This window comes from Triticum aestivum, chromosome 7A, assembly GCF_018294505.1.
Source record: "Triticum aestivum cultivar Chinese Spring chromosome 7A, IWGSC CS RefSeq v2.1, whole genome shotgun sequence".
NCBI lineage: Eukaryota > Viridiplantae > Streptophyta > Magnoliopsida > Poales > Poaceae > Triticum > Triticum aestivum.
In genome coordinates, this window is record NC_057812.1 from 67851104 (window position 1) to 67876873 (window position 25770).

Below are 25770 nucleotides of genomic sequence, written 5' to 3' on the forward strand. Positions count from 1 at the left end.
GTACGGGGTGAACACATCCCTGTACACTAGGTGTAGTAGCAGACCGACCCATATTCATTCGGGTTTGATTTTTTCTATATTTTCAACCTGGAGTTTTTCAGTTTCCATATTGCTTTTTTCTTTGTGTTTTATTTTTTTCTGTTTCTTTTTGTTCTTTTTTAATTTATCTTTCTCCTTTTAAAATTTTAATGAAAAAATTTCAAATTCATAAAAAATATTTTAAATCCGTTACTCTTTTGGCGTGTTAATTTTTAAAAAATTCGTGAACTTTTTAAAATTCGTGATTTACTTTTTAAAATTTCATGAACTTTTAGCTCTGAACTTTTTTTAAAATTCGTGAACTAATTTCAACTTTTACCAACTTTTTTCAAATTTTATGAAGTTGTTTTTAAATTTGTGAACTTTTTCAAATTCATGAAGTTTTTTAATTATTTTTTAACTATTTCAAATTCATGAAGTTTTTTAATGAACCTTTTAAAATTTTGCTAATATTTTCAAAAAATGGACAACTTTTTACAAATTTAAGACCTTTCTTTACATTTCTGAACTCTTTGGAAAAATCAACAGTCAACTGGTCAACTAGCCAACTAGTTATAAGCGAGCGAGTGAACTTCGCGTCTCGTTCGATTCCCATGTGATCGATCGTAGTTATGTTGGCCGGCCCAGGAGCGTTACCTTCGAACCGGCGTCCCGCATGAAAAACACATTTAAGCAGCAGTTATTCGCTTAAGGTGCCGAATAAATAGAGATACCTTAGCCCCTTTCATTGTAAAAGATACCTTGTTATTTACCACTGAATAAATAAAGAGGCTTGGAGAGTTAAAAAAAGGTGCCAAATAGGTGTTGGCTGAAAACTGTGGCCAATTTCAAGCTTTTCTTTCTTTTTGTTCCTCATTGGAGTAAATGAATCGGGCCCTAGGACGGCAAGCGTTAGGACCAGTCCCATAGAAATTTTTTGGTCTATTGATCTCGCCTATTCGCTAATGACAGTTGATAATGATGGCTGGTTAATCACCTCAAATCTATTCGCTAATGACCGTAGGTAATGATGCCGGTTCATTAATTACAACATCTTGGCAAAATCACTAATTAGGAGTACTTTTTGTAAACGTCACTCATACTTTCTCATATTGCGACAAGTGGTGCACTGTGCATCAGTTGTCGCAACCTTAAAGTTTAAAACATTTTATCCTCTCCACCGTTGAATTTCTTGCATCAAAATTTTTGAAACTAGATCTCATGTTTATAGGTTTCGACGAACCTCTTTTATATGGTTTTCTCTACTTTCTTTTTCTTTTTCGAAGATGTGTCTCTTGCAAAAGCAAATCTGTATCTTCACGAGAAGCAAATATGTATCTTTTTTATTTTTTGAACAGACCAGACCTATTATAAAGATTCACCGGAAGTACAAAATGCCTCAAACATAATAAAGACTACATCAAGGTCCATGGACCACCGAACGACCATCGCCGCAGCCAGAACGAGCCGCCGACGCGTCGCTGTTGCCGCTTCAATACAGGAGCCGGCTTGACCTTGTCAATAACAGCTAGGAAATCTTCGTGCACGTGCCCCTACGAACCAACGTCCTGGAGCTACAATTGTCGCCGTTCAATCCTTAAATCGATCTGAAGAACTTGACACCAAATATCGCCGTTGCATACACAGGGCAAGAAACCCTAACCTCCTCGCCCCGAGGAGCTGGCAGGAATCTACGTCAGAGCTTCGTCTAATCCGTCCCAGCGAACGAACTTGAGGAGGACCGGAGCCCCGAAGATTGACTCGAAGAAGAGCCGCCGCCATCCGTCCAAATGCCGCCCCTGCGAGAACTAAAACCCTGCCTATCTACTAGCCGGAAAAAAGGCACTAGGAATTCCCTCCCCGCCGCCGGCCGCCAGAGCGGCAGGCAGAGGGGAGCCGAATCCACGGGCTCGCTTGTGAAGATCGAGGGGAGGAAGACTTTCCCTAGTCGCCTTGCGAGAGGGAAAGAAAAGCAATCTGGGAGCTTAAAATATGTGTTTCTCATGAAAGAAGAAAACACACGTTTCTTTTTCATTTTTCGAGAGGCATAATTGTGCCTTTTGCGGAAGCAAATCGGTGCCTCAACGAGAAGTAAATCTGCACCCCTCGCGAAAAAAATTGAAAACATGTTTTTTTTTGTTTTTCGAGAGGCACAACCTATACCCCTTAAGGAAGCAAATATGTGCCTCTACGTTAAGTAAAACTGTGCCTCTAGCAGAAGCAAAAAAACATGTTTATTTTCCTTTTTCTGGGAGGTGCCTCTCATGGGAGGAAAAAAACACGGGTTTTCTTTTTCTAAGAGGTGACTCTCGCGGGAGCAAATCTGCGTCTTCATGAGAAGTAAATTTGCGCTCTCGCGAAAGAAAGAAAAACACGTATTTCGCGCATTTATTTTCTTACACGAAACATAGGGAAAACCGGGCAAAAACTGAAAAGCCAAAAAATCGAAAGAAATAATCTAAAACCCGAAAACGCGTAAAGAAAAATAAAAAAGAAATCCTAAGTGAGTGCCCAGCAAGCGACACATGACGGTGGCTGAAAACGTGTCAAGTGACGAGCTCTCAGTCCACCAAAAGTGACCTTTATAGGAGCCCCGCAACGAGTACTCATCAGCTAGTTGGTAGTTCTCGGCGAACCAACGTGTGGTTGGATGGGTAGGAGGACAGTGATATCCCAGCCCATCAGGGTTCAAATCCTGGTGGCTGGTGCTCGCATTTATCCTGAATTTATTTCAAAATTTCTAGCAATGTGGGTTCAGTGGGAGGAGATGTTCCCGTCAACTACGAGTCGCCTACGGTGACTTTGTAAAATCTCAAGATGATATACGGCTCAGTCTATTGTAAATACTCATAAGAGTTGGGTGTGTATGCGCATTCATAGGGATAAATGTATGCGCGTATATATGAGTGTTTCATACTGTGTTGAGAAAAAAAAACTAATTGCTCTCGCATCTTAGGGTTGGGAGTTTTCTTGGAGAGCTTTCCGCAACGCAGGAGTCCTCGGCCACCACGAGACCAGGCGGTCCGTCCCGGGCGACACTACTATAAATAGGAAAAGCGGATTACTACTTGGGTACGGCGCCGTGTCAACTACGCGGACGACTCGGGATCTTGCCCTAACCGCCGCACGCCGTCGATCGGGAGGGGGTGGGCCTGCAGTCGGGCGGCCGTGCGTGCGTGGAAACCATGGAAGAAGGGAAGCAACGGCTGGTGCTGAGCCTGCCTCCCGGCTACCACTTCGCGCCGACGGACATGGAGCTCATCGTCCACTACCTCCGCCGGAAGATGGACGGCCACCCGCCGCACCTGCCCATCTTCAAGGACGTGCCCATCACCGACTACCGCCCGGAGCAGATCACAGGTACGAACACGACGACGAGTCCTTGTTCCTTGCGCTAGCTAGGTCGATATCGAATGCGCGCGAGTTGATCAAGACGGCGGAGAGATCGATCTGATCTGACTTGATTTTGAATTTTGATGGTGCTGCAGAGGTGTTCATGGGCTGCGGGGAGGAGCGGTGGTACTTCTTCACCAAGCGGACCCGCAAGTACGCAACGGGCAACCGGCCGGACCGGACGACGCCGGGCAGGGGGTACTGGAAGGCCACCGGCCCTCAGAGGCTGATCCGCACCGGGCCCTCGGAGGCTTATCCGCTGGTCGGGCGGAGGAGGACGCTCGTGTTCTACACCGGGCCCGACGAGGCGGCCATGACCGCCTGGACCATGTACGAGTACGAGAACCTCACGTCCGAGGAAGAGGCCAACGACAAGAACGCCGACAAGGTGATGATCATCTCGATTGCCCTTCGCCCTACGCCTTAATCTGTTTCCTTCTCGGCGATCTATTTATCGCAGACTGATGAAAATACTAATCTGTACTTGTACTATAATCTGTTATCGCATGCAGCTTGGCGAGTGGGTGCTGTGCACGATCCAGAGGCAGAAGAGCCAGCGCAGCGCCGACGACACGATCAAGGGCAAGGCGAAGGGGGAAAGCAAGGCGGGCGGCAGGAAGAGGAAGGGCAAGGCCCAGAAGGGAGCTGATGATCAAGTCCTCCAGGTTCAGGGAACCCAGGAGGTGGCAGAGAAAGTTGATGAGACGGACATGTTTGAGTTGGAGCAAGCCAGCCGCCCCAGCAAGAGACCACAAATGATGCAGCAGAAGCATGATGAACCGCCACCGCCATGCTCAGAGACATTGATGCCAGCACAAGATTGTGACTACGGTCCAGGCACCACGCCGCCGTTGCAGGAACCGCCGCCGCAGCTCTCAGATTCAGAGATGGTAGCATCTTGCCCTGGTGCTTCATGCTACGGCTTTGATGAGTCCATGCTGCTGTCGCTGCTGGAATATGAGACGATGGAGCCTCTACCTCTAGGACTAGGATACAACGACTACAGCACGACGCCGTATCAGCCGGCCACCAGCTACCTAGATGCTGCGGCGGCGCCTCTTGGAGCATTCAGTTACGGTTATGGCGGCGCTACACATCAACCGGCAGGTCAACTGAACAATGGTGGGTACGCCGGCGGTCATCCCGGTAGCCTTTTGGGCACCAGCAACAGCACATATACTTACCCGCAGCAGCACTCCTACGCCGCTGGCAGCAGTACATACACTTACCTGCAGCAGCATTCACACGCCGCCGGAACCAACAAGTTGGCCCCCAGCAGTAGTACATATACTTACCAGCAGCAGCATGCACACGCCGCTGGAACCAACAAGTTGGCCAGCAGCAACTGTACTTACCAGCAGCAGCATTCATACGCCGCCGGAACCAACAAGGCCCATGGAACTAGCAATTTGGCCGCCAGCAACAGTACATATACTTACCAGCTGCAGCAGTCATGCGCCGCGGGAGCCAACAAGTTGGCGTTGGTCAGGGGAGTGATGAGCAGCGGCATTGGTCAGGGGAGCGATGTGCAGCCAGAGGTATAGCTGTGAGACCCACGGCAGGAGCCTAGAGAATAGATTTGTCGGATGGTTTGCAGCAGAGAGCACCCACTAGTTGTCTTTAACTCGCCGTTAGGGCAAGTATTAGTAGTTTAGTATGCTTTACGATTGTTCGGAGAAATAGTTGGTCAAAACATATTCATATGGGAGCAGTTTGAAAGTTCATCTGATTCAATTAATTAATAAAATACAGTTATTTAAATAAAAGGATCCTACGTCTAGCCCACTCCAGTTTTTTCTAACATGAGCAATAATAGGGGAAAGCCAGCTCAAATCAAATCAGGGATGCAATCCACTGATCAACATTCAGTGTATATCCTTTTCCTCTATTTTGTAACGTTGTTCTGCTTTTTCTATGGTTATATATTCATTATATGTTAGAATAGCTGGTATCACCCAATGATGTCCTCCTTTGTGCTTAATCATGATTTTTTTTCAGGCATAAATTAATGACATGTGTATGGGAAGCTAGCAATGGACGACTTATATACTGGGGGGCACCACCATGCTTCATCGCAGTGTTTTCTGTTTTTGTTTTCTGAGCAATGCTCCATGGCAGTTGGGTCATGTCTATATCTTGCTATTGTAAATGGACGTCAAAATTGTTGGCCCGGCCCGTTAGCATGTGTTGGCTTATTGTAATGACCTACAGGTTTGAAGACTGCTTATTATATCAGACTGCTTAAGTGTAATCAAGAACATTAACTCAGGCAACAGAATGGCGGCTTATGGTCCTATCCTGAAGGAAGTAGATAGGCCGAAGGATAGCTTCCAGATGGCCAGCTTCGACCATAGATTAAGATTGCGGGCGAGAGGGAATAAACGTTTTCACCGAAACAGTCAGGATCGCAGTAGGGAATAAGCTCAAAACTATATGTTCAAAAAAAAGCTCAAAACTATACCATCATCTGAGATACTATTCCTGCAGAAATCCGAAAACAGAAAGTTTCCTAAGCGATGGGTAAATAAATAGTCCAAATCCTCTGGCACAGGACATATGCACAGCTCCTGGTTCACATGTACTTCGATAAAGAGTACAAACTAAAACTCCAGATGCTACAGCCTATAGGCAATTACATGTGCAGGTGATGCTCATTCATAGCTTGGGAGTCACTCCAGTCGAAGACGGCGGGTACTGCTCGCTAGCTCTTCCTCATCTTTGACCTGGCGTACCTGCAGCTGGAGTTAAGGAAACAATGCCAAGGAACAGTTCCAGGGAAAACCAATTGCTGGGTTCATGTAAAAAATAATATAAAAACATTATGAACACCAGTCAACAAACGACAAGCACGAGAAATTATAAGAAAAATTGCATTTAAAGTAGAGCCAGCAATGTCTTGAACAGCAAAAGATAAAGGATACTCAATTTGCAAGCCATCGCTGTCGGAAGAAGACAGGATGGTACCTTTGAGGTTCTCCATAGCAGCTGTGGATGATTCGATATCCTGCAAAATAAGGCCATGTCTCAGAAAAGTAAAGCTATGGAAACAGGGATGAAGAAGCGATATTACCCCCTCTTCGATTCTAGATGTATTTTCCGAATGCACGTAAACAACCCCTTCTGAACATGAAGCGCTAATATACACCGAAATATAGTGATTTGTCATATCAAACATTGTTCCTACATTGAACTTGCGTCTGATTGTACTTCTAATAATTATAAGTACAAGAAAGTACGGCATCTCTCTGATTATGCCAATTCTACATCACTAACAAATGCAAATGTCCGGAAACCTAAACTTGTTAGTAAGTTAAGAACCCATGTGCAACTCAACGACAACCTGTGATGTGCCTATTGGTCATATATTTACTCAAAAGGCCCTATTGGTCGTATATTTTAATTTTTACAGTGAAGACAATCAACCATCTGTAGCATCTCTGAACAACAGGTAGAATAACATCACTAAAACGTAAACAACAAAGGTAGACATACCGTAAAATCAGCAAATGCTGCAGGCAGTCCACCGCGGCGACGCATTTTAAGCACATGAAATCCAGGTTGCCTGCCAACAATAAGCAATAATCATCACTTTCTTCTACAACTTCACTTTAGTGAATATATTAGTAGAGTTTAGTCGACATACTTAGACAAAAGTTCCTCTAGCTCCTTCTCTGTACATGCTTGTCCCAAATTTGAAAGAAATAAAGTAGAGCAAGGTGGAATTTTGTCTGGCTGATCCTGTACAATCAATGTCGCATTATAAGAATGTGAAACACTGCATGGGAAAATCAAATATACTTTCAGGGTTACAAATTGATATGCATCCATCATTAAAATATTGCAACTGCACACTTCAAAATTCCAAAAACATATATACAGAACGTGTCACAATATGTGCAGTTAAAGAAGACATGAAGAAACATGATAAAAGCATGTGCACTGTCCCACTTACAAGCCATATTCGTATTTAAAACATTTATAGGAAAACATGTTCAAAGTAACCCAGTTCGTACAGATACACCCCTTTTCAGATTGGTAGATAATTCGAGCTACTACATGATTCTTCAAGGCATGCAAAATTTACATTGCAAGTGTAATTTGGTCAGCCTCTTCTAATAATCGCTAAACAGAAATATGAGCATGAACACAAGTAACATCATGCCACAATATAGAATGTGACAAAGCATGCTACAAAAACATGCAGAATCAGTTGCATTGTTTCACAACACTGCCGCAGTGTATATTAGTTATACAAAGACGATATAAGATCAAAGTGTGATGAAGTGAAGCCATAACACAAACTCACATTTGAAGAAGAACGCCCCTTCTGCTGCTTGATCCCTGGTTCACCACTGTCCATCAAAGGAAACATCAATCAAATATCATCAACAAATCCATGCACAATTGGCAGACATAAGAGAAGTGGCTCACTAGCACTAGTGTTGAATGCCAAATTAAGAAATAAAACTAACTCAAACTATGAGTAATGCAAACTGCATGTCAACCTTTGGTCCGTGGGTAACTCGTTCTTGTCGCTGGAATTATCATTTTCTTCATCCGATTGTCCATCAGATCCACCCTGTCCTGAATGTTTGGTTGCCAACAACAACAAGAATGTGCAGGTGAGATACACTATGTTCTAGTGACAGTGCGTTGACAACCCATACTGCAACCGGCATTACTTTTATTACATGTGTGTGCAAAGTCATCAGACCGCAAAATTGTTTCCTAATGGGGGCAAATAAAGTGCAAACTCTTACTGCTGCTAACATGCCAATACACTTGCTAGTTATTTCATGAAATCAACTCAAATATTTCTAGAGAAAATAAAATGAATAGGTACCCCTCGAAGTAATCAACTATCAAAATTAAGTGTTAACACTCAAATTGTGCTCCTCAAGATATGGAACATACCAAATAAATAAGAGGAGAAGGAAGTGAATGGAAGCCATGTTGAACAGCAAATTTCTAGCCCTTCCTAATTTCTCTTATACAAGTTCAGTCTGAATACGATTTTTTAGATGGCACTACAGTGGCTTGCTAGCTATGTGGAGTCGAGGACCAACTCCCTTACAGATGTGAGACATTATCAAATAAGTATGACCATTACCATCATCATTGCCTGATACATCATCATCACCTTCATCACGGTTGTTATCATTGTCAGAATTTTCCTCTGTTCGAACTCGCTTGTCAATTACTCTGTAGACCTCACCACCACCTAACATGAAAAATTGTAATCCATTGAATGGCGTGCAAGTTTTCAATGGCATTTTAATTGGGGAAACTGGTATGATTAAGAAAATTAGCAGTAGTGCACAAAAGTACCTCCATGGCGTTTGCGTGAATTCGACTTAGCTAGCTCAATGTGCAAGCAATCACCGTTATCAGGATCAAAAACAGACCCCTAAAATGGAACACAATGTCAGACCGGTGCTAATGACAATCAAGTGATCAACACTATTGATACAGCTATGAGGCCAGAACGTAAGATTTCTGACGCAGGAGTAGGTAATTTCTTTCTACTACCGCATACATCAAAAATGCACTTTATACATCAGAGGCATGTGTAGAGCTTTTGGCCTACTCATATGGTCAAGGTTTGACAAGTAAAAGCATAAGAGTTTTTCTAGATCATATTTACGGAAATCCAGTCTTTGAGTTTTGATTCCATGTAACTAGAGCAAGTCAAGTTTCCTCTTAACAATTCTCATTGGCATGATGTACTACTGTGAAGTGGCACATGATTTCATCATTCAATATCAACCTATCGATGCAAATCAAGCACCTTTTACACAACAGACACTGTCAGTTTGCTAATCAGCATATGGATTTAAATAGTGACTAAAGCTACTACCCTGGAAATTCGCTGCATTAAGACCATTCTTTATAAGGCTTGGACGCTTAGTCGGCAAAGCGCCCTGGCAGCGCCTTACAATTATGCCCACTTCAGGCGTACGCCTTAGGCGTCAAGGCGGTTGGTGCTCGCCTTAGGTCTCCTTACAGCCTTATAAACAATGATTAAGACCTGCTGCTGAATTTTTAATACAACGATTGAAGTGAGGATGCCGGCAACGGCACGATACTTAGCAGGGAATTAAGTATAACACTCTGCCTAAATTCATATCCACATTAGCACCGAGAAATTCTACACAGGACAAGCAGGAAAAACGCAGAAGGAACTTGACTCGCAGTGTAACTCACATTTAACGAAGCCATTGCTGCCAGGGCCGCGTGATGGGTGAAGAATGACACAAAGGCAACAGCCTGCAGCACAAGAATTAAGATACGGCATCAGAAGAACAGGGGTATGCTCAAATCTAGGTAATGTAACATATACACCCAAACAGGGGAGATGGAAATTCTATCTTGCCGCTCTACTAGAGAAAATTGGATTAGTCTACACTAGTCACATACAGAGTCAAGTCTAAATGGCAAAGACGAGACGGCCGAATCGAAGGGCTCTTCCCCCAAATACCTACGCGAGGGTTTAGTCTGAGTGAAGGGCAGAGCACGGGGTAGGGGAGGGGGGTGGGGACCTGGTTGCCGCGGCCGGTGTACTCGAGGAGGCAGTGGTCGAAGCCGGGGCGGCGGGAGAAGAGGTTGTGGATCTCGCGGGGCTTGACGTCGTCGGGGAGGCCGGCGACGAAGAGCGTGACGACGCCCTGCCGCGGGTCCGGGTGCTGGAGCGGCTGCGGCGCGTACAGGTGGTAGTAGGGGTCCCCCGCCGGCGGCGCGGCGGGCGGCAGGTGGGGGCGGCGGTGGGAGAGGCTCATCTCGGCGGTCGCGCGGCGCGGCGGAGGGGAGAATCGGCGCCGCTGCGTGCGGTTTTTCTGCTGGAGGCGATGTGGAAGATTACCGCGGACCGTTTGGACGTCTCGTTGGGGCTCTGTCTGGTTTAACCCCGGTTTTTCAGCGCTTCTTGCCGCGGCTGGTTTTCCAAGACCGCTGGCAACTTTTTTTTATTGATTAATCAATAGAGATCCGCTTGATTTGCAGATCGAAAACAAGGCTTAAACTTGAGCTTCTCAAGTAAGGTAGAGATGTTCACACAATCACACATTCCGCGAATATCGCTGCCGCTGTGTCTAACCAAGTACTCTGACCGAAGCAACAGTTGATCACCGTTAGAGAGTCAGATTCCGCTTCAGCCTGCTGGCCAACTTTCTTTCCTCAAAGAAAACGGTGCGACATATTTTATAGTAAAATGAAATGAATGCACACAACCAAAATCTTGAAGGAATACAAATAAGAAAAATCTTGAAAGAAGAAGAAATATGTGATATCAAAATCCTCCGAAATCTATCCTCAAAAGAAAAAATCCTCTGAAATCTTCATTCAATAAATAACTATTCAAAGCAAATATATACCAACTGGATATATGTATTGAGAAACTGCATCCTGGCTGAGGTTTAATAAATTAAAATACTTTGGATAACATTGAAGGGATCATAGAGCCATGCAGAAAATTGAGAGGGGGGGGTAATAGGGGGCCCACACGCGCCCTAGTGTGCCCCAGGGCCAAACCGCATGGAAGGGCGTGTGGAGCCCACATTCACCCTTGTGGTTTCTCTTTGGAGGGTAGTTGTTCACCCAAGTTATCAAAATGTAATAGTTTTCATATTTTTTGGAGTTACGGATCGGACAACCGATAAAATGGTGAAAGGTGTCTGATTTTAAGATACATAAAATACTCCTTTGCAACGGAGATCCAACTAGGGGAGACTCTTGCCCTTCCATCACCATTGCCTTGAAAACCAGAGGAGAAACACCCCTCTTTCATGGGCGAAGGCCAATTAAGAGGGGCCTCATATGGGTGCGTCAGAATGTGTAAGTTCATCTAATGCCCCTAGAGGGTATGTGATGATTAATGTAAAAGGAAATTAAAGGATTAATGTGTTTGTGAGTATACACAGGTGAAAGTCCCTCGAGATTTAGCTTAACAGACGTGTATGGCCCCTAAAAATTGTGCGATTTTTTTGAAGAATTTGGTTTGCCCGTTTGAGGAACATGAAGTTCACGGAGAGTAATATGAAGATGTATTGGAGACTTTGGTTTTCTAGTTTACATTTTTTTCTATAGAGTCAATAGTGCAAACCGTACTATTCAGGGGGTGGGTTATAAGTGAAAGCTGAGATTGAAGTCTTCGTGTGTGTGCTCAATCCAACCTAACTTTTTGAGTGAATACTTTAAAATATTCTTCAAAATAGTTCATTTAGTTTTGGTGTCGAGTAAGTTGTTCTTTGGGATACCCTAATAAAATGTCCACGCCAGGGAGTTGGATGACTTGTTATGCAAATCAGTCTAGTGCTTGTGTTTGAATTTTCAGTGTTTCCCCATGTGTCGGTGTAGGTTGCATGGCCCTACCTCCAATGGTAATTTCACCTCGGAATTGCTCATGGCAATAAATAGCCGCCTACCACCAACCATTGGTGGTTGGCTATTGCATGTGATTTGACAAGTGTTATCTGAGCAACCCATCCTCCGAGGACATTAAGAGAATCCTAAATGAGGACAAAAAACATAGCCTAAAATATGCTAAGTGATTGAGCATCATTGATGAACTTGATGAAGTTGAACTTAACATTTTACTTATGAGGACTATGCATCCTCTAGACGGTTAGGTGTTTGTTCTAGAGCATCCAAGAGTAATTGTGAACTGCCAAAGAACAAGTCTGTGAAGGTCCTAAGATCGCCTCGAAGATCTACCATGAGTGATTGAATGAGGCCTAAGGGATCTTAGTGTGATGGTCTGGCTTATTAGGGATGATAGACTACTCATATAAATAAGAAATTCCTTCCTTTTCGGGAGCCCATTCGGACAGAACTCCAAAGTTAAGCGTGCTCAGCTTGGAGTAGTGTCAGGATGGGTGACCGACCGGGAAGTTGCTCCCGGGTGCGCACGAGTGAGGACAAAGTGTGCAGAAAAGACTAGTATTGATCTGTGGGGCCAGTCTAGATCCCGCCAGGAGTAACGACCACCGGCTGGTGTGTCCGGGGCGTTACCAAGTTGGTAATCAGAGCCTTCCCCGACCGAGGAGCCCGTTGAGTTTGCATTCGAGGATCCAGTCAACTCTGACAACTGTGCAGGCAAGATGATCATACCCTCGAAATTACTACTATCTTTGCTATGCTAGATTGCTCGCTCTTTTGCTATGCCAATACTATGATGCCTACCACTTGCTTTCAAGCCTCCCAAATTGCCATGTCAAATCTCTAACCCACCTTGTCCTAGCAAACCGTTGATTGGCCATGTTACCGCTTTGCTCAGCCCCTCTTATAGCGTTGCTAGTTGCAGGTGAAGATCGAAGGCCGTTCCTTGTTGGAACATTTATTTACTTGTTGGGATATCATTATATTGCTATGTTATCTTAAAGCATCTATATATTTGGTAAAGGATGGAAGGCTGGCCTCTCGCCTAGTGTTTTGTTCCACTCTTGCCGCCCTAGTTTCCGTCATATCGGTGTTATGTTCCTGGATTTTGTGTTCCTCACGCCGTTGGGTTATAATGGGAATCCATTGATAGTTCGCCTTGATTAAAGCTTTTCCAGCAATGCCCAACCTTGGTTTTACCATTTGCCACCTAGCCTTTTCTTTCCCTTGGGTTCTGCAGACTCAAGGGTCATCATTACTTTAACCCCCCCCCCCCCCCGGGGGCCAGTGCTCTTCTGAGTGTTGGTCCAAACTGTCAGCCGCCGGTGGCTACTAGGGGCAACTCTGGGCTGGCCTACCGGAAGTTTAGACAATCTGAGTGTGCCCTGAAAAAGAGATATGTGCAGCTCCTATCGGGATTTGTCGGCACATTCGGGCGGTGTTGCTGGTCTTGTTTTAACCTGTCGAAGTGTCTTGAATTACCGAGATACCGAGTCTGATCGGAACGTCTTGGGAGGAGGTCTATTCCTTCGTTGACCATGAGAGCTTGTTATGGGCTAAGTTGGGACTCCCCTGCAGGGATTTGAACTTTCGAAAGCCGTGCCTGCGGTTATGGGCAGATGGGAATTTGTTAATGTCCGGTTGTAGATAACTTGAACCTTAATTTAATTAAAATGAATCAACTGAGTGTGTTACCGTGATGGCCTCTTCTCGGCGGAGTCCGGGAAGTGGACACGGACACACCTGCCGGTGGTCGTTACTCCTGGCGGGATCTAGACTGGCCCCACAGATCAATACTAGTCTTTTCTGCGCACTTTGTCCTCACTCGTGCGCACCCGGGAGAAACTTCCCGGTCGGTCACCCATCCTGACACTACTCCAAGCTGAGCACGCTTAACTTTGGAGTTCTGTCCGAATGGGCTCCCGGAAAAAGAAGGAATTCCTTATTTATATGAGTAGTCTATCATCCCTAATAAGCCAGGCCATCACATACACCCCCACTCAGAGGAACCGACGTCCTCGTCGGGCCACAGGAATGTTCCCTCTTGGCACAAACGTCTGTGCTTCCAGTCCAGTACATGTGCCATGTCGGGTGCCACGACGGGTCACAAACGTCATGAACAACATGACCACGCACCTATCCGCAACCATCCGTGTAACCGTGAGGGTCGGCTCTGATACCAAACTTGGTAACGCCCCGGACACACCCGCCGGTGGTCGTTACTCCTGGCGGGATCTAGACTGGCCCCACAGATCAATACTAGTCTTTTCTGCGCACTTTGTCCTCACTCGTGCGCACCCGGGAGCAACTTCCCGGTCGGTCACCCATCCTGACACTACTCCAAGCTGAGCACGCTTAACTTTGGAGTTCTGTCCGAATGGGCTCCCGGAAAAGAAGGAATTCCTTATTTATATGAGTAGTCTATCATCCCTAATAATCCAGGCCATCACACTTAGCTCAAGGAGAATAGGATGGCGACGAGTTTGCCTTCTGAGTTTAATCTCAATCCCTCCAGCTAGACTTATAGTTTTGCCAGCAACTTGAAATGGGTGGACAACTACATTGTCTTCATCACGCCTACGGTTTCTATCTTTTCGCTTCACTTTACATTTTGTAATATGTTTGTGGTTTGAAGAACTTCCTCATCTTCTTTCTTTGTGATTGATTTGAAGACCTTGTTGCGAACTACCTTATTCCGCTACCTATACCATGTTCTGATCTGTGTCCACCCTTGTTGTTCTCAAGGTTGTATGCTTATTTGTTAGACTCGAGTATCTTACTGCTACTTAGGAATTCTTTTATCTAGCTTGCTCATGCCTCTGTCTCTGTTGTACTAGTTTACTCCCTCTAAGACTTTTGCTATCTTTGTAGATTTTCCCTATCATGTCATGCAATTTCATTAACTTGCTGTGTTTTTCTTCGAAGAACTTGCATTTTCAAAGCAATTGTCATATCTCCCATTTATCCCTCTCTGGTCGATATCTGACCTTACATGATATCTTCGGGGACACCTCCATAGTCGCCATAACCTTTACCATAAATATCTTTGTAATATATACTTCCATGGTGATGTGTGAGTAGTCTCCCTTCAGGTTATGGGTTTGTAAGTACTAACTATGTGGTCCCCTGGTCATATGAGTTGTCAGGCACGATTGTGATATTGGGCTTTATTAGTGGTGTTGAATTGTATGATGTGCTTCTGCATGTATGTTTCTTTACTTTAGATTAAATCTTGTTCATGTTATAAATCGTAGTATGGGAATTCTGAAATCACATGGTGATTATTGAGTATAATATTAGGGTATACTTGAGGTAACATTGGGGCGCAACTGTACATTTGTATTAGAAAGATAGTCGGTATTTTCTGCGAAAAGGAAGATAGTTGTTAGGGTGTGATGCTCTGCCACTATAAGGTACGTAGTAGGATACACACTACCTAATCGGACACAGCTTCAGTGATTTCGTGAAGCTAAGTCTCACCGTAACTTAGCCCCCTCTACCACCCATCCATTCAACATCTATGGACCAGATTGATCCATATTCTGAATATTTTTTTAAAAGTGTTCAGAAAAATTTGAAAAAATTCCAATAAATCATAAATATTTCGTTTAGTACTCTGTGAAAATTTCAATCCATTTGGCTGTATAGTTTGCGAATACACATTTTTTATTTATTTGAGCTCAAAAAGTTATTTAATCACAAACCATACATCCAAATGGGTTGAGACTTCCACATAATACTAAACGAAACATTTATGATTTATTGGAATTTGTTCAAATTTTTCTGAACACTTTTAAAAATATATTCAAAATATGGATCAATCTGGTCCGTCGGATCTTGAATGGATGGCTGATAGAGGGGGCTAAGTTACGATGAGACTTAGCTTCATGAAGTCACTGAAGCTGTGTCCCAAGCAATCACATGCACTTGCTCACAGCCAAAAGATAACAACCAAATATTGCAAGTTTCTTTTATCAATAAATTGGAAAAGCAATTTTAAAAGGTCTGATCATACGGCTTGAAAATCATTTTATCCTATATCATGACATATTAGCAAATACCATAACATATCCAAAAACCCACTCAAATCGAATTGTGTCCAGGTACCAAGAATTTCTTACCAATATCCTGCACTATGGAATTTATATTCGATTTAGTCAAAAATTATTCTAACCAATTTCACCTTCATTTGGCGGGCTCCACATTATCATCTGCATACAACCCGTGGTATTCTGAAGTGGCTTTTTTCTATCGATAACTCATATCGTAAATCAAGATTTTGTCATCTTTACACAATCACATATCCTATAGTCTGAATAAATGAACGCCAATGGTGACTTGGAAATGTTTACGTTCGGTCACCTAAGAAATAGTAAACAAAATTACTTCACATATAATTGAAACCCATCCGATGTTACATTAGACCCGTGACGATGTTGCATCAAGTTGCAATATTAGTCCCGGGCCCAAAACCGACCAGGACTAGTGCCCCGGATGAAAGGTCAGTTTTCTACTAGTGAATCAGCGATGTCTATATCCAATGTCGTACTGGACCAGTACAACTTGTGTTGTAGGTGAAGCAACACTCAACATTAAGACCGTATAAAATCTATGCACAATCACCAAAAAAAATTATTCTACAGAAAATATAAACAAACACAGCCTCCCTTTCTAAATACGGAGTATAACGCTGTGTTTGGATGTCTGTATTGGAGGCCTCTGTATTGAATTGGTTTCAATTCCAAATCAACAAGGAAACTGTAATGGACATGAATACCAATTCGCTTGTTTGGAACTTTGGATGCTCATTGTATTGGCTCATGGAATCTTAGTGAGGTTTCAATACCAAATCATGTTTGGATGGTAAACTATGGAATTGCATAGTACTTTGTTCTATATGCATCAAATCACGATTTCTAAAATGTGTGACTATAAATTAAATGATTATATAGCAATAGTTCAAATATGTAAGTCCGAATTTCTCAACAACAGCACATAGTTTCCTTCAGAAAAAATGCTTCACAGCCATACTTTCAGGCTCGGGAGTTTCAGCAATGGCAGTACCTAGATAACATTTTGCTGTTTGCTGCCTGACGGGATTTCTCAAGAATGGACGCATGCTCAGCTTCAGCCTGATCTGTCATTGCAGCTAGATAGCCTCACTCTCCTTTTTCTTTTGGAATTGTTTGGATTGCTTACCACATGTATCACGTTCTCGTATAGGCTCACGATGCATGCATACTTATTATCTGACGAAACTGAACAAAACCAACACCTAGCTAACTGAAGATGTGCACCAGGATTACATTGGTCAAACATGATCGTTGTACTGTGTACACAGATTGCACAAACTGAAGAAAAATGACACGTAGCTAACTGAAGAAGGAGGGCGCAGAAGAGGGGATTTGGCGGCAGAGCACATGTGGAATGAGCAGAAGAGATGGGGGAACCGGCGGCAGAGGAGGAGGGTGTCCGGTGGCATGGAAGGACCGAAGGATGAAGGAGCAGAGGTAGAAGATGAGGAGCGGCGGTGGACAGCTAGGTCCCGGCCGTGGCGGCCATGGGAGGATATGGAGCGGCAGAGGAGACTTGATGGCAGAGGAGATGGGACGCCATGGGAGTAAGGGGAACGAGCTGTGGCAGTGGGGATGCCTGTACCGGCGTAGGAGGAGGAGGAGGGCCAGCGAGAGGAGCTTGCCTCGGCACCGCCGCCGATGTGCTGCCCTGGGTGCGGCCCCTCCAGATCTTGGTCACGCGTGGGGGAGAAGAGGCAGGTTTCCCGCGGGGGCGTAGATCCAATTGTTTTCTTTTGCGGGTGTAGGTCGATTCAACCGAAATCGGAGCGGTGGAGCTCCGTTTGCGGAAGGCCCCCGAGCGTGAGAGCAAATTCGCTTCTGTATTGAGATTCATTTCAGTCTGGCATTTCAGTGCGCATCCAAACAGCTGAATTGGCAGCCAGGCAATACGAAATCCAATTCGGAGGCCCGATATAGACATCCAAACGTGGCGTAAGACATTTTAGAGATTTTAATATGAACTACATATGGATGTATATAAACGCATTTTAGCATATAGATTCACTCGTTTTACTTTATACGTAGTCTGTATTGAAATCATTAAAAAAGTTACATTTAGAATGGAGGGAGTATAGTACGTAGTGTTGAAACTTGAAAGGCCAAGGGCAGAACGACACGTGCATAGCATAGTCCCTAGCCTGAAAATGTCACTCTTGCCAGCTGAAGATGACACCTCCAAAGACCTGCCGATGCAACAAAAAGAGTATACGTACTCGTACGTCGTCTTTTATTTTATATACATGGAACACAGCTACTCCATTAACAACGTTCCGTTATGTAGGAGTATCTGCAAGAGAAAGAAAGAAAGAAGTGAAGAAGACTTGACCGTAAGAAGACGGAAGACTTGACCATCGTCGAGAAAAAAAAGAGGGAGTAGACTTTGGAGTTCTGACGAGTGACGACAAACCTGCGCCAGCCAGCTTCACGGGCGACGTCGACGAGAGGCACGCGACGGCGTCGGCGAAGCACCTCCGGAACCTGTGCATGCCGTCCGGCGGGAGCGAGATGCCCACCTCCGTCCCGCCGGCGCCGCCGCGGCCTTCCGCCACCGACATCGCGCCGGTCCTCGCCACGGACACGATGTCCACCTTGGCGGGCCTCCCGAACCCGAAGTCCACGTCGTACACCCGGAACCTGGGCGACCCCGCCAGCGTCAGCGGGACCCCGGCGCCGTACGCCTCCACGACGCGCTCCAGGCACGCGTCCCAGCTGCCCCGCCCGCCGTCGCCGCCGCGCGGGCGCGTCGCCTCGTCGATGGCCGCGGCCACCGCCGAGCATGCCGCTAAGAGGCCTCCCGCGCCGGCGGCGGTGATCTCCTTCTTGCCTGCCGTGGCGAAGCAGAGGCCCAGGCAGTTGCCGAGGTACGTGGCGGGGACGGGCGGGTCCAGCCGCGCGCGGTGGTCTGCCGCGAACACGGCGTAGGCGCGGTCGTCGTTACCCCCGCCGGCGCTGCTTTCTTTTGAGCGGTAGTAGCAGTGCCAGATGAAGCCGTACGTTGCTACGGTGGACGTGGGAGGAGGCGGCAGCGGCGACACGCCGCGGCGCGCCGCCTCGCGGGCGACCGTGTCCTTGATGCGGCGCAGGAGGTCCTCGGACAGCACGAACGTGGCGAGGAGCTTGTCCACGACGGCGTCCGGCGACCTGAGGAGCTTCCCGACGCGGTCCCTGTACGGCCTGGGTGCGGCGAAGGCGTCGTAGAGGTCGTCGCGGTCGCGGATGAAGGTGCGGCCGATGACGGGGAGCTCCGGCGCGATGGTGGCGCCACGGGACGCTGCCGCCCACGCCCAAGTGTGGAGGAAGTGCGTGGAGCACGCGCCGTCGCAGGCGGCGTGGTGGACCGTCACGCCAACGGCCAGGCCGCCACGGCGCAGCAGGGTGACCTGCAGAGCCAGCACCGCGCCGCCCTCCGGCAGCCGCGGCATCAGCGGGGCGATCCTGGCAAGCTCCGTCGGCTCGTCCGTGGCGAGCTTGTCCACGCCAACGTGATCGTACTCCGCCACGGTGAAGCTGACGCCGTCGCCTGGCTGGTAGTGGAGCTCGTGCCGGTTGGGTGTGTCGGGGGTGATGCGGAGGCGGCCGGCGAGCGGGTAGAAGGAGCGGAGCGCCTCTGACAACGAGTCCTGGAGGTTGGAGAGGAGGACGTCCATGGCGTCGTCGTGCTGATCCGCGCGGTGGAAGAGGAAGACCCGCTCTACGGGGGAGGTGTGGAGCCACATGGCGTCCATGTGGTTGAGCGGGAGAGAGCGCTCGGGAAGCGCCGCGCCGCCGGGCGACGGCGAGGGCGCCACGACGGAAGTGCGGAGGACGCGAGCCATGCTCATCTGGCTAATGTTGCCTGGTCGCGCGAAATCGATGGGTAGTGTACGTTACCTACGTAGCGTTGGTTCATAGTAAATGTTTTGGTTGATGGTGTCACGCTGATTGATCCATCCGATCCGATCTAAAACATTGATTGATTGATGATGCAGGATTCTTGTCTATCCACTGTACTTTCTAAAACTTTGTAAAAAACATATTTTTAGGGTTTTGAATATTTCCAATCAAATAACGCACATAGGTTTGAGTCGATATGTACCCATGAGAAATTTCGCAAACTTTAATATGATTTTTTTTTGAATTGGTTGAATTGCTTACCTGTTGAAAATGAGAAAGTAAAAATGGTACGTACAACTTAAATTTAAGACCTGAATTGTGGCACTATAATTTTCTCGTTTTTATCCGGCTCACAAATGGCCCTATACTATTTTACAAAAACTTACATGTGTAAGTTTGTAATGCACGATTTTTGAGAACATTTCACAAGGTTTGCCCGGCTCCGGTAAGGGAGAGACGATGACGATGGTGCGTCTTCGGCACGCCAAGCGCTTGTAGTCATCGCTAGGTGGTCCACGGACCTGGTTGTAATTTTTATCATCTCTAACATTCATTGTACTGTGATGATTGATTATGAATAGACAAAAAAAATCCTTCGCAAAAATAAATAAATATATGTACATTTATTTCTAAGTTTTATAAGGTGGGTTCCGTTGTAGTCTGATTCCAACGGTCCTCTCCCATATACTACCCCTAACAGAAGTCAACATATATAGTAATGTAGGTAAGCATGACTGACTACATACATAGTCATAAACAAATTCTATGACGAACGTGATGTTTCTTAGCTCGAGTTCAAATGAGCTTGGTGAATAGAGAAATCCAAAAAGGAAATTGAAAACCAATTAATTTTTATGTTGTTTTGGTAAATATTGACAAATGTTTTGAGTGCTGGCAAACTTTCACCACGGAATGACATTTGTGGAAGTCGAATAGAAAAACAAAACCGATCCTTCAAAAATGCTATTTTTGAAAGTATTTTTTATTGCTAATTTTGTTTTGCCACAACTTCCACGAATGACATTCCATAATGAAACTTTGCAAGTACTCGAAGCATTCGCCTATAGTTTGCCACAAAACAATCCGCATTTTTTGAATTGTTTTGAATAATTTTCAAATTGTACTATCCATCACAACTTAATTTAAGCTTGTGAGCAGAAGAGGACTTTCATCCCATCCATGAATTTTGAAGGGAGAGTCCACATGGGTCGCCACAGCCCACACGCATGCGTGAGGGCGACGCACTATTGCGTCCTGATCTCCATGCTATGGCTTCCCATGCCTCTGGCTGGCCTAGATCTGGAAGCCCCGCTCCACCCTCTCTCCCTCGCTCCCAAGCGGGCCCCTTGCATCGTGCTCCTCCGCCGCCACGCCGAGTTCCTGTGTGGTCATCTCGGCCTCCCACAACCGGTGAGGTGCCTGACAGTTTCTCAAGCGACCAGTTGGAGGATGATCGCATGCGGGTGAGCATGGGGCTCTCGCAAACTCGAAGGTGCACGGCTGATCAACTCTCCGCCCTCCATCCTTCGTTGTCGTCAGCCAGGCAGGATCAGAGCTCCCCTCCGCGACTTCTCCCCCATCATCCTCAGCGTCACCTCGTCACCCCGGTCTCCCCGGTCTCCCCGGCATTGATGCAAACCTCCAAGGCAGCTTCGACAGATGCCACTCTGGCTTCGGCATCCCCTCCCGCTAAAAATGTCTCTGTGGTCATCCCCGGCCCTCCGCTTTGCCAAGTCCATATTGGGAGAGACACGCTTTCCCACGACCGACGGTTGCCCTCGCGCTTGCGGTCTTGCGTGTCTCCTCTGCGGACGATGACAAGGATGATGGCGAAGAGGAGTTGGCCCTGTTGATGTCGCTTGTTGCCAAGAACATGGCACCGACTGCTCAGGCGGGTGTGAGGGGTGTTGCGGAGGCGAGCGAGGGATGGCAAGAGCTGTTTCCCTAGCATGGTCCACGCCGCTCGACATTGCAATCCCCGACAAATGGCTCCCAGACCCATTCCCGCTTGACTTCATGGCAGATGTTGCATATACCTCGCTCCTAGGCAACATGTGGTTGTTTGCCGAGATCTGCTTCGGTGCTCCTGCTATTTGTAGAACAGTCACCACACACATGGTTGTGTGATTGCTGTACTGTAGAAGTGGTTGGGTGTAACACCCACGATGCGGCTATATCTCCCACGTGTCGGAGCATGACTTAGAGGCATAACCGCATTGTAGGCATGTCGCAAGAGGGGTAATCTTTACACATCCCATGTACTGAATAAGAAAGAGGTACAGAGTTGGCTTACAATCGCCACTTCACACAATACATGAATATAGCATTACATCATCCAGATACAATCAAGGTCCGACTACGGAACCAAAATAAAGAAGACCATGCACCCCTAATGCAATAGATCCCCGATCGCCCCAACTGGGCTCCACTACTGATCGAAAGGTAAACGAAACAACACAACGAACACGATCTTCATCGAGCTCCCACTTGAACTCAGCTGCATCATCTGCAATGGTATCAACGGCACCTGCAACTGGTTTTGGAAGTAACATGTGAGTCACGGGGACTCAGCAATCTCACACCCTCGCGATCAAGACTATTTAAGCTTATGGGTAGGTAAAAGGTATGTGAGGTGGAGCTACAGCCAGCACTAGCATATATGGTGGCTAACTTACACAAATGAGAGCGAGAAGAGAAGGCAAGGCACGGTCGTGAACTAGAAGTGATCAAGAAGTGATCCTGAAACTACTTATGTTCAAGCATAACAACAAAGTCGTGTTCACTTCTCGGACTCCGCCGAAAAGAGACCATCACGGCTACACACGCGGTTGATGCATTTTAATTAAGTTAAAAGTCAAGTTCTCTACAACCGGATATTAACAAATTCCCATCTGCCCATAACCGCGGACACGACTTTCGAAAGTTCAAAACCCTGCAGGGGTGTCCCAACTTAGCCCATCACAAGCTCTCACGGTCAACGAAGGATATTCCTTCTAGTGGGAAGACCCGATCAGCCTCGGAATCCCGGTTACAAGACATTTCGACAATGGTAAAACAAGACCAGCAAAGCCACCTGATGTGCCGACAAATCCCGATAGGAGTCGCACGTATCTCGTTCTCAGGGCAACACCGGATAAGACTAGCTACGAGTAAAACCAACCCTCAAGTTTCCCTGAGGTGGCCCCGCAGGTAGCTCGGTTCGGACCAACACTCAGAGGAGCACTGGCCGGGGGGGGGGGGTTAAAATAAGATGACCCTTGAGTCTGCAGAACCCAAGGGAAGGTATATGGTGGTAGGTAGGCAAATGGTAAAACCAAGGTCGGGCCTTGCTGGAGGAGTTTTATTCAAAGCGAACTGTCAAGGGGTTCCCATAACACCCAACCGCGTAAGGAACGCAAAATCAAGGAACATAACACCGGTATGACGGAAACTAGGGCGGCAAGAGTGGAACAAAACACCAGGCATAAGGCCGAGCCTTCCACCCTTTACCAAGTATATAGATGCATTAATAATTAAATAAGACATATTGTGATATCCCAACAAATATCGATGTTCCCAACAAGGAACAAACTCCAATCTTCACCTGCAACTAGCAACGCTATAAGAGGGGGCTGAGCAAAGCGGTAACATAGCTGAAAGGATCCATATGGTTGACTAGAGGGGGGTGAATAGGCAACTAACAATTTTTAGCTTTTCTTTAACAATTTAAACTTTGCATCAAAGTAGGTTGTCTAGATATGCAACTAGGTGAGCAACCTATATGATGCAACAAGGATAGGAACACAAGCAAGCAAGAGATATGATACAAATAAGCTTGCACAAGTAAAGGCACGAGATAACCAAGAGTGGAGACGGTGGAGACGAGGATGTGTTGCCGAAGTTCCTTCCCTTTGAGAGGAAGTACGTCTCCGTTGGAGCGGTGTGGAGGCACAATGCTCCCCAAGAAGCCACTAGGGCCACCGTATTCTCCTCACGCCCTCACACAATGCGAGATGCCATGATTCCACTATTGGTGCCCTTGGAGGCGGCGACCGAACCTTTACAAACAAGGTTGGGGCAATCTCCACAACTCAATTGGAGGCTCCCAACGACACCACGAAGCTTCACCACAATGGACTATGGCTTCGCGGTGACCTCAACCGTCTAGGATTCTCAAACACCCAAGAGCAACAAGATCCGCAAGGGATTAGTGGGGGGAATCAAATTTCTCTTGGTGGAAGTGTGGATCGAGGCCTTCTCAACCACTCCCGAACAAATCAACAAGTTTGATTGGCTAGGGAGTGAGATCGGGCGAAAATGGAGCTTAGAGCAATAATGGAGCTTAGGGTTGGAGGAGTTGAGTCAACGGGGAAGAAGGGGACTCCTTATATAGGTAGGACAAAGATCCAACCGTTACCCACCAACCAGCCCGCGGCCAGCGGTACTACCGCGCCAAGCCAGCGGTACTACCGCTTGCTACCAAGCGGTACTACCGCACGGCCATGCGGTACTACCGTACAGGCTCACGGTACTGCCGCAACCCCAGCGACAGCAATGTCAGATCTGACGCGCAGGATCTGAGGGCGGTACTTCCGCGAGCGCGGTACTACCGTGCCTCCATGCGATACTAGGGCAAGGCAGAAATCCCCTAGCCAGGGGGAGGAAACATCAGTGCCTACTTCCGCAAAGAAACAAAAGAAGCAAAAACCTGACATAGTAGTACTGCCGAGGGGTGGTACTACTGCCTGACAGCATAGCGCGGTACTACTGTGGAGTGAAAGCGGTACTACCGCGGTAGGTGCGGATGTAAAAAATTACATCCGCCCCTACTACCGCGAAGGAGCGGTACTAGCCTGGTGGGCAGCGGTAGTGCAGCTCCAGGGGAGCGGTACTGCCGTGGGCACCTGCGGTACTACCGCGCCACCGCATGGTACTATCGCTGATGCCTACGGTACTACCGCTTTCCTGGGAGCAGTACTACCGCGACCCAACTCAGCAGCCAGAACCAGGGAGGCGAGAAAGCGGAGGAAGCTCCAAGGGAAAAAGGAGGGGACAAGAAGGAGACGTGTACGTGATGATTCCACCCAAACCTTTCCAACGCGGACCCCCTCTTAATAGTACGGCTTTCCTACGACTCAAATCCACCAAAAAGAAACGTAGAAAAGACGCCGTCTTCAACAGTCTTCGAGGGGCACCCAACCGTCTTGTGCCTAGCGATGAAATGTCTGGGATACTCAAGGCACACGATTAGTCCGCAAACGCGTTGTCATCAATCACCAAAACACCTTAGGGATAAATATGCCCTTACAATCTCCCCCTTTTTGGTGGATTGATGACAATACGGGATTTACACAATGGAAATAATATTAAGTAACCGCAAACCCCTCCTTTCTAGAATATAGACGGGCTCCCCCTAGATGTGTGCCACCTAGATGAGTGCTTTGGACTGCACGGCACACATACTAGGATCAAAGCTCCCCCTATATTATAGAGACAAGGCATATCTATCACTAGACAAGATAGCACAAACATAAGTTAACTAAGATAGATAGAGTGCATATGTCTTACACCATATGTAGGAAAGGTCTCGAAGGCACAAACCAAACAAAAGCAAACGAGGCAAATGAGGTCCAAACGACAAAGCAAACAAACACACCAAGCACGACACAACGCAAATCCCTACACTCTCTCCCCCTTTGGCATCGAGACGCCAAAAAGGCAGAGAGGACACCTACACACACGGGGTGGCTCAGGCAGAGAAGTCGTCCCACTGCTCCTTGTGCTCCTCGTCAGACTCAGCGGCGGGGACGGTCTCCTTGATGTCTTCCTCTGAACTGGTCCACTTGTATCCCTGCTTCGATATCCAGGCAGCCTCAGGCATGATGATGTCCTCAGACCCGCCAGACACATCTTCTCCATAGAGCCTCATAACCTTCTTGTCACAACGGCGACTCTCCTTGTCTGCCACGTGCGCCCTGTACTATCCCTTTGCCTGCATGCAGAAGAGAGTCTTCATCTTGTCCTTTAACTTCTTGGCCCACGACGGCTCAGAGGAAGG

At 46.7% G+C, this 25770-nt stretch overlaps 3 protein-coding genes across 3 annotated transcripts; 1 reads left to right on the forward strand and 2 right to left on the reverse strand.

The window, feature by feature from the left end:
• Nucleotides 1–3091: 3091 nt before the first annotated feature.
• On the forward strand, nt 3092–5172 carry LOC123151095 (NAC domain-containing protein 68). Its single transcript, XM_044570871.1, has 3 exons — nt 3092–3378; nt 3507–3799; nt 3924–5172. The coding sequence occupies exons 1-3, from the start codon at nt 3204–3206 to the stop codon at nt 4953–4955; spliced, it is 1500 nt and encodes a 499-aa protein (XP_044426806.1). The 5' UTR covers nt 3092–3203; the 3' UTR covers nt 4956–5172.
• A 609-nt stretch (nt 5173–5781) lies between these two features.
• Nucleotides 5782–10292, reverse strand: LOC123151096 (uncharacterized). Its single transcript, XM_044570872.1, has 10 exons — nt 9951–10292; nt 9616–9678; nt 8740–8818; nt 8522–8632; nt 7917–7995; nt 7718–7763; nt 7055–7149; nt 6904–6973; nt 6333–6415; nt 5782–6143 (listed from the first exon to the last, which is right to left on the reverse strand). Exons 1-10 carry the CDS (start codon nt 10185–10187, stop codon nt 6113–6115), a joined length of 894 nt encoding a protein of 297 aa, XP_044426807.1. The 5' UTR covers nt 10188–10292; the 3' UTR covers nt 5782–6112.
• A 7841-nt stretch (nt 10293–18133) lies between these two features.
• LOC123153030 (phenolic glucoside malonyltransferase 1-like) lies at nt 18134–19675 on the reverse strand. The gene is made up of 2 exons (XM_044572351.1): nt 18268–19675; nt 18134–18147 (listed from the first exon to the last, which is right to left on the reverse strand). The coding sequence occupies exons 1-2, from the start codon at nt 19673–19675 to the stop codon at nt 18134–18136; spliced, it is 1422 nt and encodes a 473-aa protein (XP_044428286.1).
• Between the last annotated feature and the right edge of the window lie 6095 nt (nt 19676–25770).